The 14,578-nt window shown below is 32.0% G+C and overlaps 1 protein-coding gene across 1 annotated transcript; it reads left to right on the top strand.

Moving 5' to 3' along the window:
* Window positions 1-8,632: 8,632 nt before the first annotated feature.
* Window positions 8,633-13,424, top strand: LOC108457640 (F-box/LRR-repeat protein At5g63520). Its single transcript, XM_017756697.2, has 10 exons — window positions 8,633-8,971; window positions 9,077-9,184; window positions 9,271-9,363; window positions 9,475-9,591; window positions 9,724-9,825; window positions 9,917-9,956; window positions 10,515-10,670; window positions 11,216-11,397; window positions 11,663-11,781; window positions 12,654-13,424. The coding sequence occupies exons 1-10, from the start codon at window positions 8,744-8,746 to the stop codon at window positions 13,102-13,104; spliced, it is 1,596 nt and encodes a 531-aa protein (XP_017612186.1). The 5' UTR covers window positions 8,633-8,743; the 3' UTR covers window positions 13,105-13,424.
* The last annotated feature ends 1,154 nt before the right edge of the window (window positions 13,425-14,578 follow it).

Here is a 14,578-nt window from a genome sequence, read left to right as displayed (position 1 = left end):
GCCTAAGAAAGAGAGAAAGAAAGGAAATAAAAGAGCAGCCTGAGAAGAGAAGATATGCGACGGATTAGAAGATGAAGAATGGAAGAAGGAAAAGGAAGGAAGAACAGAAGAAGGAGAAAGACTTTTGCCTGGATGAAGGAGAAACCGAAAAATGTCTTACAGAAATTAAATCCGTAAGACATTTTCCCTAAAATGTAAGGCATTTTACCTGTGTCTTGGAAAACATTCTCCAAATGAAAAATGTTTTCAGTCAAACAAACACTGGAAAACCAGGAAAACATTTTCTGGAAAATGTTTTCTTGGCTAAAAAACGGACCCTAAACCTTTTGAGTGGAAAAGTGGGGCTCCTACAAAGCCTTTTTCTACATCTTCTAAGCAGCCCATTTCTACCAATTCGTTACCAAAACAATAAAGAGTTTGTGAAATTGAATGTTTTAAGTGCAAAGGGCATGAGCATTATAGTCGTGATTGTGCCAACACGAGACTTTTGTTGATAAAAAAAGATGATAGTGAGAATTTTTTTCTTCGAATCTATGAAGTTAGATGAGATAGAACTATCATGTTCTCCCACTGATATGTATTGTACTAAATTGAATATTCATAATAATTATGAGGGGATATGGGAAGTGAAGAAAAATCATCTGAAAAGATCGAGAGAAAAGAGACCATAAGAGATAAAAGTCTACTTGATGGTCCAAATTTGATGAGTAAAAATTCATGTGAGGTAAAATTGGATAGTTCTCAAGTGGAAAAAGAAAATGAAAAATATGAAAATACTCATACAAAAGTGAGGAATGATTATACTTTAACTAACCCTAGCTCAAATTTGTTATTTGGTGTTTATTTGTTACAGGATTTCAAAGATCCATTGACGGACTTTCAATTATATTACTATACCATCGATAGACGGTTTTACTTGTGGAAATGAGGTAAGTTGAACATTCATAATTCTGAACAGGTGCTAGAAGGTAAGAAAAGTAATGATACATTGGCAATTGAAATATGTAGGCATACCTTGAATGTTTTTATAAGTATTCTATTGATTTTATTTTTCATTACAACATGCTTTCTTATTAGTCAAGTTTCAATAAAAAATGGTCTAAAAGTTCAATTGATTTTATGGGTTTATTTAGGTATTTAAAGCTTAAGTTTGTTGCACTCAACAAGTTTATTAAAGAACCTCATGCATTTGATCTTGCAACAAAATTTTCTACCTTAAACTTTAAATATGAATTTTTACATAATAATATTACACTACTTGATTTTTATAATTATGTGAAATTCTTGACTCATCGTTGGAATTTTTTATGGATGACCTTACATATTCAAAGAAAGTTACAAGTTATTTTTTACTTGAAGACTCATGAACCTAACTCTTATTTATTTAGTGCTGATAACTTGTTTTTAAAGAAGACATACATGATCAAAGTAGATTTGAATGATAGATCCCAGAGATAGTTTTAGCGCACAAGAAAACTTAGATAATTTTTTTTTTCATTTTATTCTTATTTATTCTAATCCTTTTTCTTTTTTGTGCAACTAAAGATTCGGGGACGAATCTTCGTGAGGAAGGGGGAATGATGTGAGTCACAAGGCCCAATTTCAGACCCATAAATGTGATGGGCTTAAACTACCTCAAGGCCCAATAGTAATGTCAAAGGCCAAGCAAATCAAATCAGGATTTGATCAAAGACAAGATTAGAGGATGAATCTTTTCGAGGAAAGAGGGAATGATACATGGAAGAATGGGGTGAAATTTATTACATTTCATTCATTGAAGTTGCCAATTTTCAAGTTTGGGAAATCATTAGACTTGCGACAACTTTTTGGATGGGATTTAAGCATTTATTGGTTAAGATGCCTCATAGTGTTCGAATATCTATCTCTTATCTTTAAAACTCACATTGAATCACTCAATTTTGAGTTCAAGAGCTCAAGTTATGACTGTCTCAGTGAAGACTGCGCAAGCAGAATTTCTGGGCAGGATTATGACGAGGATTACAAGTTTCGGGCTTTTAGTTCGAGTTTAAATCATATTGTGCTCGGGTTTTAGGTTTAATTTTTATTATATATGAGCTCAATATTGTATTTATCAGGTCTTATTATTTTATTATTCCAAATTTTTTTATAGTTATTTAGGAGTTTTATGTCAACAAGAAAGTTTAGTTTAAAACTACTTATTGTTTAGGTTAATTAGAGTTCTAGTATACTTAAGAGTTTTATTTGGATTTATTTAGCCACCTTATATAAAGGCTTATTCATTGTTCTTTAAAGAGACAATTGTTTTCATTAATAAAGTTTTCAACTTTGGGAGTTTGTTTCATGTGCAAGATTTCTTTCTTATGATTTTTTAGAAGTAGTTTTCTTTTCGATTTTCTTCAAAGAGTCATGTGAATTCATTCTTCACTCTTCAATTTTCCAAGGATCATTTCTTGGAGGGTGGATTAGAGCCATTAATTGAGTTTATTGGGATTTATATGTCAAAGGGTTCAATTGGACATTTATCTTTCTATCCATAATATCCATTGATTTACTCATCCGTCTTCCATTTTTTTATTTTTTAGTTTATATTTCTTATTTATTTATGATTTTTATTTGTTTTTTATTCTTAAATTTCTTCTTTTACTATTATTTATTTATTTATTACTAAATTTGTTTATTTCTTCTTTTTAGATCATATCCAAATTTTTCCTTCTTGAGTCAAACAACTTGAGTTCGATCATTCTTCCAGTTACTTCGCTCCAATTCTTTATCAATTAACCTTACTGTTGATCAGTCATGGGGAGGGTCAAATCAATCCAATTGGCTCTTATTGAAAAGTGGTCAGCCATGCTGCTTGTGATGATTTGTTCAGGTGGCTTGTTTTAGTGTGCAAGCAATCCTTCATACATTTTGTTACTCTGTTCTTTACTCTGATATATGTTTTTGTTATTGCAGAATCTCAACAACTCCCAACCAAACCCGATACGAGATCCATTTGAACAACATTCATGTAAATTGGGCGTACTATATATTGGCGGTAACTCACGTTTGTCATGATCTTAAAGACAATTAACTTTCCTACAGCTTTCTCTTACACTTGACAGACTATTAGTGCATAAGCAAAACTATGGGCGTACCCCTTCATAGGTGTGCACTCTTTTGGGCATAATCTTTCTTCTCTTAGAAACATCGTACGAACAATTCTTTAGATACCGCCAACAGGCGAATGCTTTAACGCTAGTATGAGCCAATACTCTAACTTGCCATTAGGCCAATATGGTGGCAGATAGTATTTACATTCATACTTTATTCGTCTTTTCATATCAACTGATTTTTATGGTGTAACATACAATGAGATAAAATACGATCATATTGAGAGAATGAATATTATCTCAAAAAGATCAAAGATATCCTATGAGGGTAACAAACTTATGACAAGGTCATTGGACGAGCATTGAGTAGATGCTTTTGTAATGGTATGTCATTAGGGAGAGATTAGTCACAATACTATAGTGGAATAACTTCGTGGCTAAATGAGTTTATAATTAATAGGTGAAAAGCCAAAACTTAATTATAAATCATTTGAGCCCTAATTACATATTTCCAATCGGTTCCTCTGCTAACTCGTTGAAATAAAAAATTAATTATGTGTTTAAATAGAAATGAATATAATGAATAGGAAAAGAGAAATGCAAAACATTCAGGAATGATTATGGTTCTTTTAGAAATGGAGAAATAGAATGATTATGGTTCTTTTAGAAATGGAGAAATAGAATCATTAGGAAATTAATGTAGGTTTCCAAAATGGAAATGAAAATGGAAATGAAAATGAAAATGAAAATGAAAATGATTCATTTACAATTCTATATGGATTACTTAAAAATGATTAGAATTTATGTTTTTGAGCTGTTTTGAAGCCCGAAAATGAAAACAAATCATTCGGTCATAGTGAACATGTTGAGTTGTGAAATATTAAACATATTTTCTCAAAATTTTAATAGAGGTAAAATCATCAAAAATTTTACCAAGAGTAAAATCGTCAAAATTTTACTGAGGGTAAAATAGAGATGAGAAAATTGTTTAATATAGAATATTAAATTTTATTTTGGAAAATAGAAAGACGGAATCAAATTGGATCACATTACAAAGTACTAGGTCAAAAAGCCCAGGAAGAACTCGTATTTAGACCCGATGTGAGAGAGGCTCAAAACACCTCATATAACACGAAGAGGGCGGTAAACCTAATAGGAATACTAGGATGTGCCGCCCACCCCACTCCTACTCTAAGTAGGAAGTTGTTTTTCTATTTGAAATAAACCACTACAACTCAACAAAAGTTCTACCTTCTCTTCTTATAAATATATGGCAGCGATAGAGAATTAAACATAACTTTAAGAGATTGTTACTTTACTAAAAAAATAGTGAAAATTTAGTTTAAACTATTAAATATATTTTTCTAGATTAACAATTTTACCAGTTTCTATTAAAGAAGAAAGAATTTTCATTTCGCCCCAAATAAAATAGAGAAAACCTTTTCTAGTCTCGTGTTCTGATTCAATTGATTTGATCCCACACTTGAAGCAATTCGTGGTACCAGAATAGCGAAGAAGATCGTTTGGTTGAAAGTCATGAACAACGAACATCTGTTAAGCCAAAAACACAAGTATGAATTCAGTTAGGGTTTATTGCTATAAATATCACAAACTGGGTCGATTTTTAAAATTTTAATTTTTTACTGTGCAAGAAAACCGTTTTCAAATTGGATTTTTTCCAACAATGCATATAATACTATAAGGATGCCAAGGGATGCCACATAGAATGTCAATGTATTTAAATGTTTAATTTGTTTTAATGTTAAGGTAAGTTAAGTTAATTTCATATAGACTTGCTAATCATTCAATATGCATACTCCGTTACCTCCTTTTTTCCTTGTAGGTTACCAACTTGCAAATCGTGTCTACCAGATCGTCGAGAAGCTCACACTATCTCGTTATTAATTTGGTAATTTTTTTAATCGTTTTAAAAGCTTGATTTTATGGTATGTATATTGGTGTTAAGTAATTGTTAACTTTGGATGTTGACATAACTTGAAATGTATCTTATGCTTGACTTTGGTGATGTTAATGTTTAATGTAAATGGTGTGTTTTTGGAAAATATCGTTGAATTATGAATGAAACTTAACATGTCTTGCTTGAACTTTTTAAGTAGAAATCATTTGATATAGGAAATTTAGTGCATTGCATGTGATGTCACGACATCACACCCTGAATGTGGCGACATTGACTATATTTTATTTTGAAAACTTTGCAATATGGTCCTCGATCAGGGAAGCTTGTATTCAATCTTCAATGTCACGACACCAAAATCTGGAAGTCGTAACATTGACCTTAAATATTTGAAAAACTTCGCATATTAACTCTTGTTTGATTTAAGGATGGTAGCAAGCTTTTATAAGCTCGTGTAAGACCCGAGAATGAATAAATATTGTACTCATCCTTTATAATGCATATATTTATTGGTATAATGATTCGAATTGAATGTTATATGACTGTGGTTGCTTCGACAGCAAGTGAAGCATTCCGAAACTCGATCCTGATGATCAAGCCGGGTGAGGGGGTGTTACAAGCTTCACGGTTTCTAAAAAAAAACCTCTAGGAATGGGGTGAATACCCAATAATAGAAATATTTGATTAAGGAAAATTATAAATTTTGAAGATTTTTCAAGAACTGGAGCGGTACAAACCATGGAGAAGATAAATTTGTTAACTATTGCCAAATTTATGTTACCTTATGTGAAAAGCATTGTCCTTGAGTTCTATGCCCACTTAAAGAAGGACATTACTGACAAAGATTCTAGAAACTACATGAAAGTTTATTTTAGGAGACAATATTTTGATTTTAATCCCTTAATTATTTATGACTTTTTGGGTATTTCTAAACAGAAATATGAGTTGGATGTTGATTGGAATAAAATCTTTATTATTCTAACTAGAGGAGTTCAAAAAACATGGAGCAAACAGAATGGGATGCCAAGTTAGAGCTTAAGCAACTTTTATGTTGCATTGTACAAGTTAGCCATGTGCAACTAGATGCCAACTTCCCATGATGCCTTTGTTGGAAACGCATTTCTCTTCTACTCTTCAAAGTTGGAAATGAGATTTGAGTAAAATTTAGGCTCTATTATTTTTAATCAAATTATTAAGCCTGCTGGGATAGATGATGAGAGGTTAAAGTTACCCTTTCCCTTATTGATTTACCAATTGAAGTACAATGTCAAATTTAACACTAGGAGTTATGTGAATGACACTATCTTAAGTAGAGGTCTAGTTATTACGGAAGCTAAAAATGAACCTATTAGTAAGGAAGTAGAAGTGCCCACCTTGGGTTCCACAAATACACTGGCATGTGAACAACAAGTTTAGAACTTGAAAAAACTTAAGAGCTAAATTAGACTTTCTCAACTCTTTTCTACTTAGAATCAACAGAATAATGGTTGACGTGCTACAATATATTCCTAACTTGAAGGTTGAAAATCCTTAATCACCCACTTAATATTTTTGTTAAAAATGGGGAGTAGGATATATAGGGAGCGTTTCTTTGAGGGGTTTCTATTGTTAAGGGGAATTATTATGATTTGTTTTTGTTTTTCAACTTGAACATGATTATTGGTTATTTTGGTTTAAGCTTGTAAGAGAAATTTGAAAATTAGTTTGTTTTGCTTATTCTAATCTCTCATTTATTTTAGTTGTAATTATTTTTGTTGCCTGTTATGTTTTATAAAAAATGTTAAAGGGGAAGATTGTTAGAATATATGTTGAGCAAATTGTTGTGGTTGGTTTTTTACCAACATAAAAGACCGCAATAGTCTAGCATAACATGGAGTTTTTAGTTAGCAGTTTTTGACATTATATTTCAAAATATTCTATCTTGTAAATCATAGAAAAATATGTACTTAGGCTTGCATAAAGTATTGTGAGAAGACTTCTTAAGTTACTAGAAGATAATAGACATAAGAAAATTGTGTTTCCATCAAATACTATAAAGGCCGAAACAAGAAAAGAGTCATTTTTATTTGAAGAGTTGGTTGTTATCTTGAAAAGAAGATAAAGTAAATGGACCGACATCTTTAAATGAAGGATAGACCTCACTTTTGATTTGATGGTAAGGGATAATGATAAGCTTAAAAATTTTTAACATAGAATTGATTGATTTTGATGTAGAGATTATAGAGAGAATATTGCTAAGTGGCAAACCTATTCATTTGGGAACTAGTTAAGTCAACAATATATCATCTTTGAATGATATGTTAGAATCAAACTAAGATTTGTAAAGGTGAGATTGCAACTTTTTTTTTTTTTATAAAAGGTGAGACTGCAACTTGAATGAAGGGTTTGGGCTTAAATCATCAAGTTCTTTATCTTGTGTGAATTTTAGTGGATTGATTCTCTAAGCCAAACTCTAGAGACATGGGTTGCATTTGAACTGCATAAATAATTCTTGTGTGCTCGATTTTATTATTGTTATTTTACTTGTTATGGCCACAACTTTCCCCACAATTGAGCCAGACATATACTCATTCCCTATTGCTTTTCACCATTAACCTTTTTTACCTAACCTAATAGAGTGAATATCTCCTTCAATATACTATTTTCTTCTGTGTGTGCTCATAGAAACAAGAATGTCATATACAAAAAAAATGTGTAATTGTTAGATTTAATTGACCGATGTTTTACCCTATGAATCAAGCTAGATTGAACAACATAAGAAATACAAATAACTTAAACTATTTTTGTGGTTTAAAGTCTTTTTATTACACATGTTAATTTTAGTTTAAAGCAAGTAATTTTCATAAAATAATTCATTATAAATGAGAATTTATTGAACATTTTATATCTTTGATTGTATAGAGCATTCAACATATAATATTAGAATTATTTAAATCCATTACATTTCTAAAATTTATACCCAATATCACTACATTATTAGTAAGTTTATGTTTTGGTCATTTAACTTCAAAAATTATAAAATATCACTAAATTATTTAGAAGTTTTCATTTAAGTCACCAAGCTATTAAAATTGTTGTTATATAGCCTTTTTTGTTCACACCTCCTATACCAATCGAAAGCTCTCATTCCCTTTTTTTTCTACAATTCATCTTTTTTCCTAAAACAACTTTAAACATCATAAATTTGCAAACTACAATTCAAACAATTTTCTTCTCCAATCTCCAGTATTGACTGACAGATTAACTTGGATCCACAATATTAATTGTTGAATTGTCGCTTAGAGCTCACTAGCCCAACTTAAAAAAAAAAAAAACTTAGTGCCCAGTTATTGAAATAAAAACTTCTAAATAATTTAGTAACTTAATAAAAACTTTCGGTAGCTCAAAGATAAAAAGTAAGCATACTATACTATGTTTAATATGAATATTAATTTTACATATATTTTAATATATATGCTAACAATAAACAAATACAGTTGATAATATTTATTCACTCTATAGTATATTTTAGCAAAAGTCCTTATTTTAAAATTATTTTGCCATTCTTCTACTTTCAAATTTAAAATTTCACTATTTTCTTTATTTTATATTTAACTATTATATAATACATATTAACCATAAACTTTTTCCTTATTTTAATTAATTAAATAAACGAAAAAGGAAACTATGAAATTAAGTAGAATGAAACTGAAGCCCAGAAATCAAGAAAGACTTGAAAAGAGCTGTTGAGAGTGTTCCTTTGCTTAAGCCTTCAATGGCGAATAAGAACCGATCATCACCTTCTCCAACAACACCCAAACTCATGGAAACCAATGGGTTTTCTCTAATGAACGAGGATCTTCTTCGAAACATACTTTCAAGGCTACCTGCCACCTCTTTCGCTTCCGCTGCGACCGTCTCTAAGACTTGGAACGCTGCTTGCTGTCATATCCTCTCTCGCCCTAAGCTCTCCTCCGCCATCTCCCTCAAGCCTTTGCCTCTTGTATCTTTCTCTCTACCTTTTTCTTTTAATGCCTAATTCGAAGGGGAAAAAAGGAAACTTTTCTTAGTATTCTTTTGCTGATTTTTGTTGTATATATTTGAATAGGTTGCTTTACAAGAAGTTTTTGACAAGGTCATGTCAGAACCAATTCGACCTCATTTTGCTATTGCAAGTGTTGGTCCTGGGTTTGAAATCAAAGATGTTCTGCAATTTGTATGAATTCTAAAAACCTCTCTTTATCTTCCCTAATGGGTTGAAGTTAATTTTCTTTAAAATTCTAACTTGTGTTTATTGGGCAGATGGTAGAAAAAGTGGGATCAAGAACTCCGATTATTGTTTCTTCTGTTAAAGGAATTCTTGGACGAGATGCACTTTCTCATGAATTTAGAGAGGCTTGTTCTTTCTTTTATGATTTTTTATTTTAAGTATTCCTATTCTATTACCATTGTGATGCTTAAGTTTTTATGTTTTTGTTTTCAAATTCTGGTTTTATAAAATGTCAGGTTAAGTGGATTGATGGTAATATTGATGAAGTTCCTGTAAATACTGGCATCGTATTGACTGTTGGATTTGTTCCGGGACTCAAAGTCGATGTGATCCCTCTTTTACGACAGAGGAAGGTGAAATTTTAATCTGTTACTGAAACAATAATATAATGAAAGAAGCCTAATGTTGCTGAACATTATTTACTTGTTTGTTAGTTTCAATTTATAAAAGGAAAACTAACATGGAGAACTTTGCTGTTATATTAGGCACCTCAAGGGTCAATGACTGACAAGTTCGTGCAGGATATTAAGTCTTACACATCCTCTATGTCAGGTTGCACATCACCGCAGGCGATTATAATGATCGGAGTAAGTTGCCATGTTTGTTGTGTGTCCTCTTCCACTACAAGTTAGGGTCTCTTACTTGGTTGTGCTTTGATGTGGCTTCTTGATTTTGTAGGATGGAAGTGTTGACCAGAAACCTATTCTTGAAAAGTTAGGCAAGTTTTTTTTCCATTTCCCCTATTTTTATTTTTCATTTTGCTTTTTGATAGAACAAAATTGTTCATCCATCTGATAGCTTGAACTGATTGTAAGCATAGGGGAACTAACTATTTAGACCATCTATGCATCAGAAATTCAAAAGATTCCACTCTAATGTACCTATTGTTTCTTTCCAAGCACAACTATTCCTTTTGAATCTGAATGGGAACGTGCAATTAAGAAAATATTGCCTAAACTCTGGCCCAGATTTCCATCAAATTTATATTCTTAATGAGAAAATAATAATCACTCATCTACATTCTAGTCTTAGTGGCACAAACACGTGCTCAAAGTGTTTGTTCAACATATGGAGTGGAACATATCAATGTTGGGTCAATCATATATACATGATCAATGACCTCTATGATAATTCCTTCTCACCTCTTCCAAGCTCCCAAGTACGTAGGACCTAGGTGGTTGTTAGATTAGTTCTAGCTCTATTTTCCCTCTTTTCATGTTATTCAGAAAATTTGCGCATGATTTATTATACTCTTTGATAATCTTGTCCATCTCAGATTATGCTATGTCTATGGAAACAATCATTGTGGGTGATGAGAGAGGTCAGTTTGTGTACAGAAGTAGTGATGTCTCAAGAAATGTCAGCACTAATAAAAAACACTCTCCTGATGCTGTTGCTCTTGTATTTGCGAGAGATAGAAACAAAGCCTGTGGTAACTATTCCTACGTTATGTATTTATTTATTTTTCTCAAATTTTATGAAGCTTATTAACTGTTTTAATTGTCACACGTGCATAATTTTCCTTTTTCAAGTGTAATAGGTGAAGATAGTTGTTCTCATTCCTGAGAAAGTCCATATAAACTGTATTACATTTCAATCCTTACTCCTTTCCATCCTTCGTATTGAGAAAAGCCTAAGGACTTGTTCTTGGTTCTTCTTGTCATTGGTTACATCGTATAGGCTTTGCTTGGTAAGGTGGAAAGAAAGATGGAAAGATGGAAAATTGGAGTGAAGTAGAAAAATGGAAAATATATATTTTCTTTTCATTGGGGTGCTTGGTAGGAAATATTGAAAAATGGAAAGAAAAAAGTAATCTCTTTTCCATCCATTGCTTTGTGAAGCTGAAATTGAGTAAAGAAAATGAAAATTTCTAAAAATGCATTTTCTTGTAAATATACACACATAACTTCTTTGTCATTTTCTCTCCTCTTTTCATCCCAATTTGGTAGCCTATGCTGATGTGTGTTAAATTGTCAGGTATAGGGAATATTGAATTTCATTTTGCACTGTCAAAGGGTGTCTCAGCAATTGGACCAAGGCTTAAGGCAGCTTCTGTTAGAGTGCAAGACTCTTATACTGTCACCTGGCTCACTGCCAGAAGAGAAGGACAGCAGGAGATTCTTGATGGTCAACAGATGCTGGAAGATATTGATAATGAGGTATGTCAATGTGCTTCTGTGTATATAAGAAAGCATGAGCTTTATAGAAATATTTAAAATATGCGGATGCAATGCGAACTGACTGTTTAATGTAAATATTTTGTGCTCCTAATTGATTCTTTTGTCTTGAAGCCTACACCCATTCTACCAATGTTTTGATCCATTGTGTTGATACCATATCAAAAAGATTCATGTGCTTATGAGCACTGCTTATTCTTTATGATTCATCCATACTCAAACTTTTTCAAGTGAAAATAAATGGCAGATGGAAAATAATATGGACTGTGTTGATCTTTACATTGGGGTTACAAGGCGACGGAACTATTCTGTTGGCTCAGATAAGCCTAGGATGATGACAACCTTGGCACTCCATGGAATTGAAGGGTAAGATATGAAACATTTTCCCCATTTTTGTTTGGTTTCACAGAAAATATGGCATGCATGCCAGGGGCTAGGTTGTATGGGTTGCACTCCCAGACACCTGTATGTGTACAAACACATTACATAATTGTCATGTTCAGCAATCAAACCTTCTTGTTGTGTACCTTTTCTCTCTCCACAGTTAACCTGTCCTCTTGAGTATATATTTGCTATCTACATAATTGTCATGTTAGTTGCTGGCACAAATTGAGTTGTAGAGCTAAGTGTATAGTTGCCGACTTACTTATGGTAGTTAGCCACTCATCTGCTGCATTCATAGACTTATTAGAGATGAACTTGCTTAAATGGTGAAGGTTTAAGGAATATTGGGGCCCTTTGCTATACTTTCTGTTGTATGATACTTGGCGTTTGTTTATGAATTACAAGTGAGCCGGTTATTCTTCTTTACTTGCAATAGGAGCATTTGCTTTCGGATTAGTTGATACTTTCACTGTTTGGTGCAAGTCAATTAGAATACAGTGCGTACAGTAAATTATTTTTCCGAGCTATTAATAATGGCATTTGGTTAACCATACATTGTAATAGGATCTGTCTCTTCAAGAATCAATAAGTCATTCTAAGGTCAATGATGTGTAGGGCCATTGATCAACAAAACTTCAATATCATTCTTCTGTTTTCGTTTTTCTGGCCAACCATAGTGATGCACAAGAACCATTTTTCATACTACAGTGGTAAAAACTTAGTCTAATAGTTGTTTTTACTTCTCTCTGTATCACACGTGGCTGCAAATAAAACTTAGGCAAGGATTGCATTTGTACACATTCATTTACTTTCCTTTTTTATTTTAATCAAACGGATTAAATGTTGTTCAACAGAGGAGATTCAGAGTACCTTTATGTTGATGGTGTTGGTATCAGAACTGGTGACTATTTTCAGTTTTACCATTCGGATCCAAAGACTGCATTATCTTCAAGCAGAAGTGTCTCCTCAACCCTTAGAAAATTGAAGTTGGATTGGGATTCCAAAAGCAGCCTCAGCAAAAGCACAATTATCAATGCCGTTGATAAGAAGGAAGCTTTTGGAGGTTTTATCTTTTCATGCCTTGGACGTGGGGAATCATTCTTCGGTCAACTTAATGTTGATAGTTCCCCATTCTTGGATAACTTTCCTGGGGTTCCGGTAGCCGGAACATTTTGTGGTGGGGAAATTGGGCGTGGCTGTACAAGCTTAACTGCAAATGGAGATGAAGGCGGCTCTGCTCGTTGTCATCTACATGCCTATAGCACCGTTTATCTTGTAATGTCGTATACACCTCCAGAGCATTAAAAGTTACCCATTCTGAGTTTTTGGGGTCAAAAAGTGCATAACAAAGCCAACAACCTTGTGAAAAAACTAGATCTTTGTAGACATTTTCATGTTCTGTCAGCAATAAAGACTGCCATTTTCTTTCATGTGTTTTTGGGTTAAATTGTTGTATTGATTTGAAAATTGTTATTGAGAAATGAGGGGAAGAAGCTGAGTAGAGTCCATTGACATAGGTGTAGATTTTCTTTTTCTATAAATTTGCATGAACATAACAATGAAAATATGTTACTTGTGCGGTCTGATAAACATAATTCAACTAGAGATTTTTTTAATCCATAAAATCAGATTAAACTGATAAAAACTGATACAAATTTCGTTGCGTTGACAAAAAGACCAAATAAAATTGCAGACAACGATGGTAGTCAAGCCAACATAAAATCCGATGCAGCTTCAGCTTTAAGGACGGATATAATTTGCTCTAACTTGAAACATAAATAAATCACTAAATACTCAAATTCAAGTAACATTTTTCACCTCGTAAGTTTGAATTTTGCAGTTTAATACGGGATATTGTTTCACTTTTCACATATGAGGCAGGGGCAGAGTTAGAAAATTTGTTTAGGATTCGAAATTAAATTGTAGTTTTTACGATAGTAAAAATAAAATTTTATTATTTTAATGGCCTATATCTTTAAAATTTTTGAAGGATTAAATCAATTCTTTTTATCATTTTTAAGGAGAACAAAGTGTAATTTTATCTTTATTAATTTAAAATTTAAAAAATTTTAAAGAACCTAAATGGTTTAGGGGGCTGAGACTCTTGCCGACCTCATCTACGCCCTTGAGCTTAGGTTGTGGAAGTTGAAAGATAAAAGGACAATTGCCACAAGAAAAGAAAATAACAATTTAATATAATATATAGAGATGAACAAGTGTTGGGTTCTAGAAGAGATGTTCAAACTTTAGATATAATATTATAATGAGAGTCTTAAATTTTAAATATAAACTATAAAACGAACATAAAAAATATAATATATACACACAGAGAGAGAAAGAAAAGAGCAATGACTAATATGAAATTATGATCAACTTATTAAATTTTTATATAAAACTTTGTGAATAGAAACTAAATCAACCAACTCTTGAATTGATTTTAGGAAATAATAATTAAAAATCTAACTTTTGAGTTGATAGAAAACACAAACCTATACAGTTTTCAAGCTATGTAGTTAATTTCATTTTGGACCACCAGCCATGGCAATGCACACTCATTACTTAAATCAAAGAATATTTAACACAAGCAAAATACAACAAGAAGATTGAAAACTTGAAACATGCCAAATAAGGTATTGGCATAATTGGTAAAGACAAAGGTTTAGGTTTTAAATATCTAATTTCAAGATTTATCATCTGCTTTTATTATATATGTGGATTTATGAGATTTATAATATGTTGTCTTCTATGAGTTTTAATTTAATTAATCGATTTTAATTTA

The sequence above is a fragment of the Gossypium arboreum genome, chromosome 1 (assembly GCF_025698485.1).
Source record: "Gossypium arboreum isolate Shixiya-1 chromosome 1, ASM2569848v2, whole genome shotgun sequence".
Lineage (NCBI taxonomy): Eukaryota > Viridiplantae > Streptophyta > Magnoliopsida > Malvales > Malvaceae > Gossypium > Gossypium arboreum.
Note: the sequence above shows the minus strand (reverse complement) of the source record. Positions and strands in the feature narration are given on the sequence as shown.

Excerpts from the sequence above, each read along its gene's own strand:
- LOC108457640 (XM_017756697.2), top strand. The coding sequence starts at position 8,744 with ATGGCGAATAAGAACCGATCATCACCTTCTCCAACAACACCCAAACTC. Across the intron at positions 8,972-9,076 it reads CCCTCAAGCCTTTGCCTCTT|GTTGCTTTACAAGAAGTTTT; the intron begins GTATCTTTCTCT and ends ATATTTGAATAG. Across the intron at positions 9,592-9,723 it reads CTCTTTTACGACAGAGGAAG|GCACCTCAAGGGTCAATGAC; the intron begins GTGAAATTTTAA and ends CTGTTATATTAG.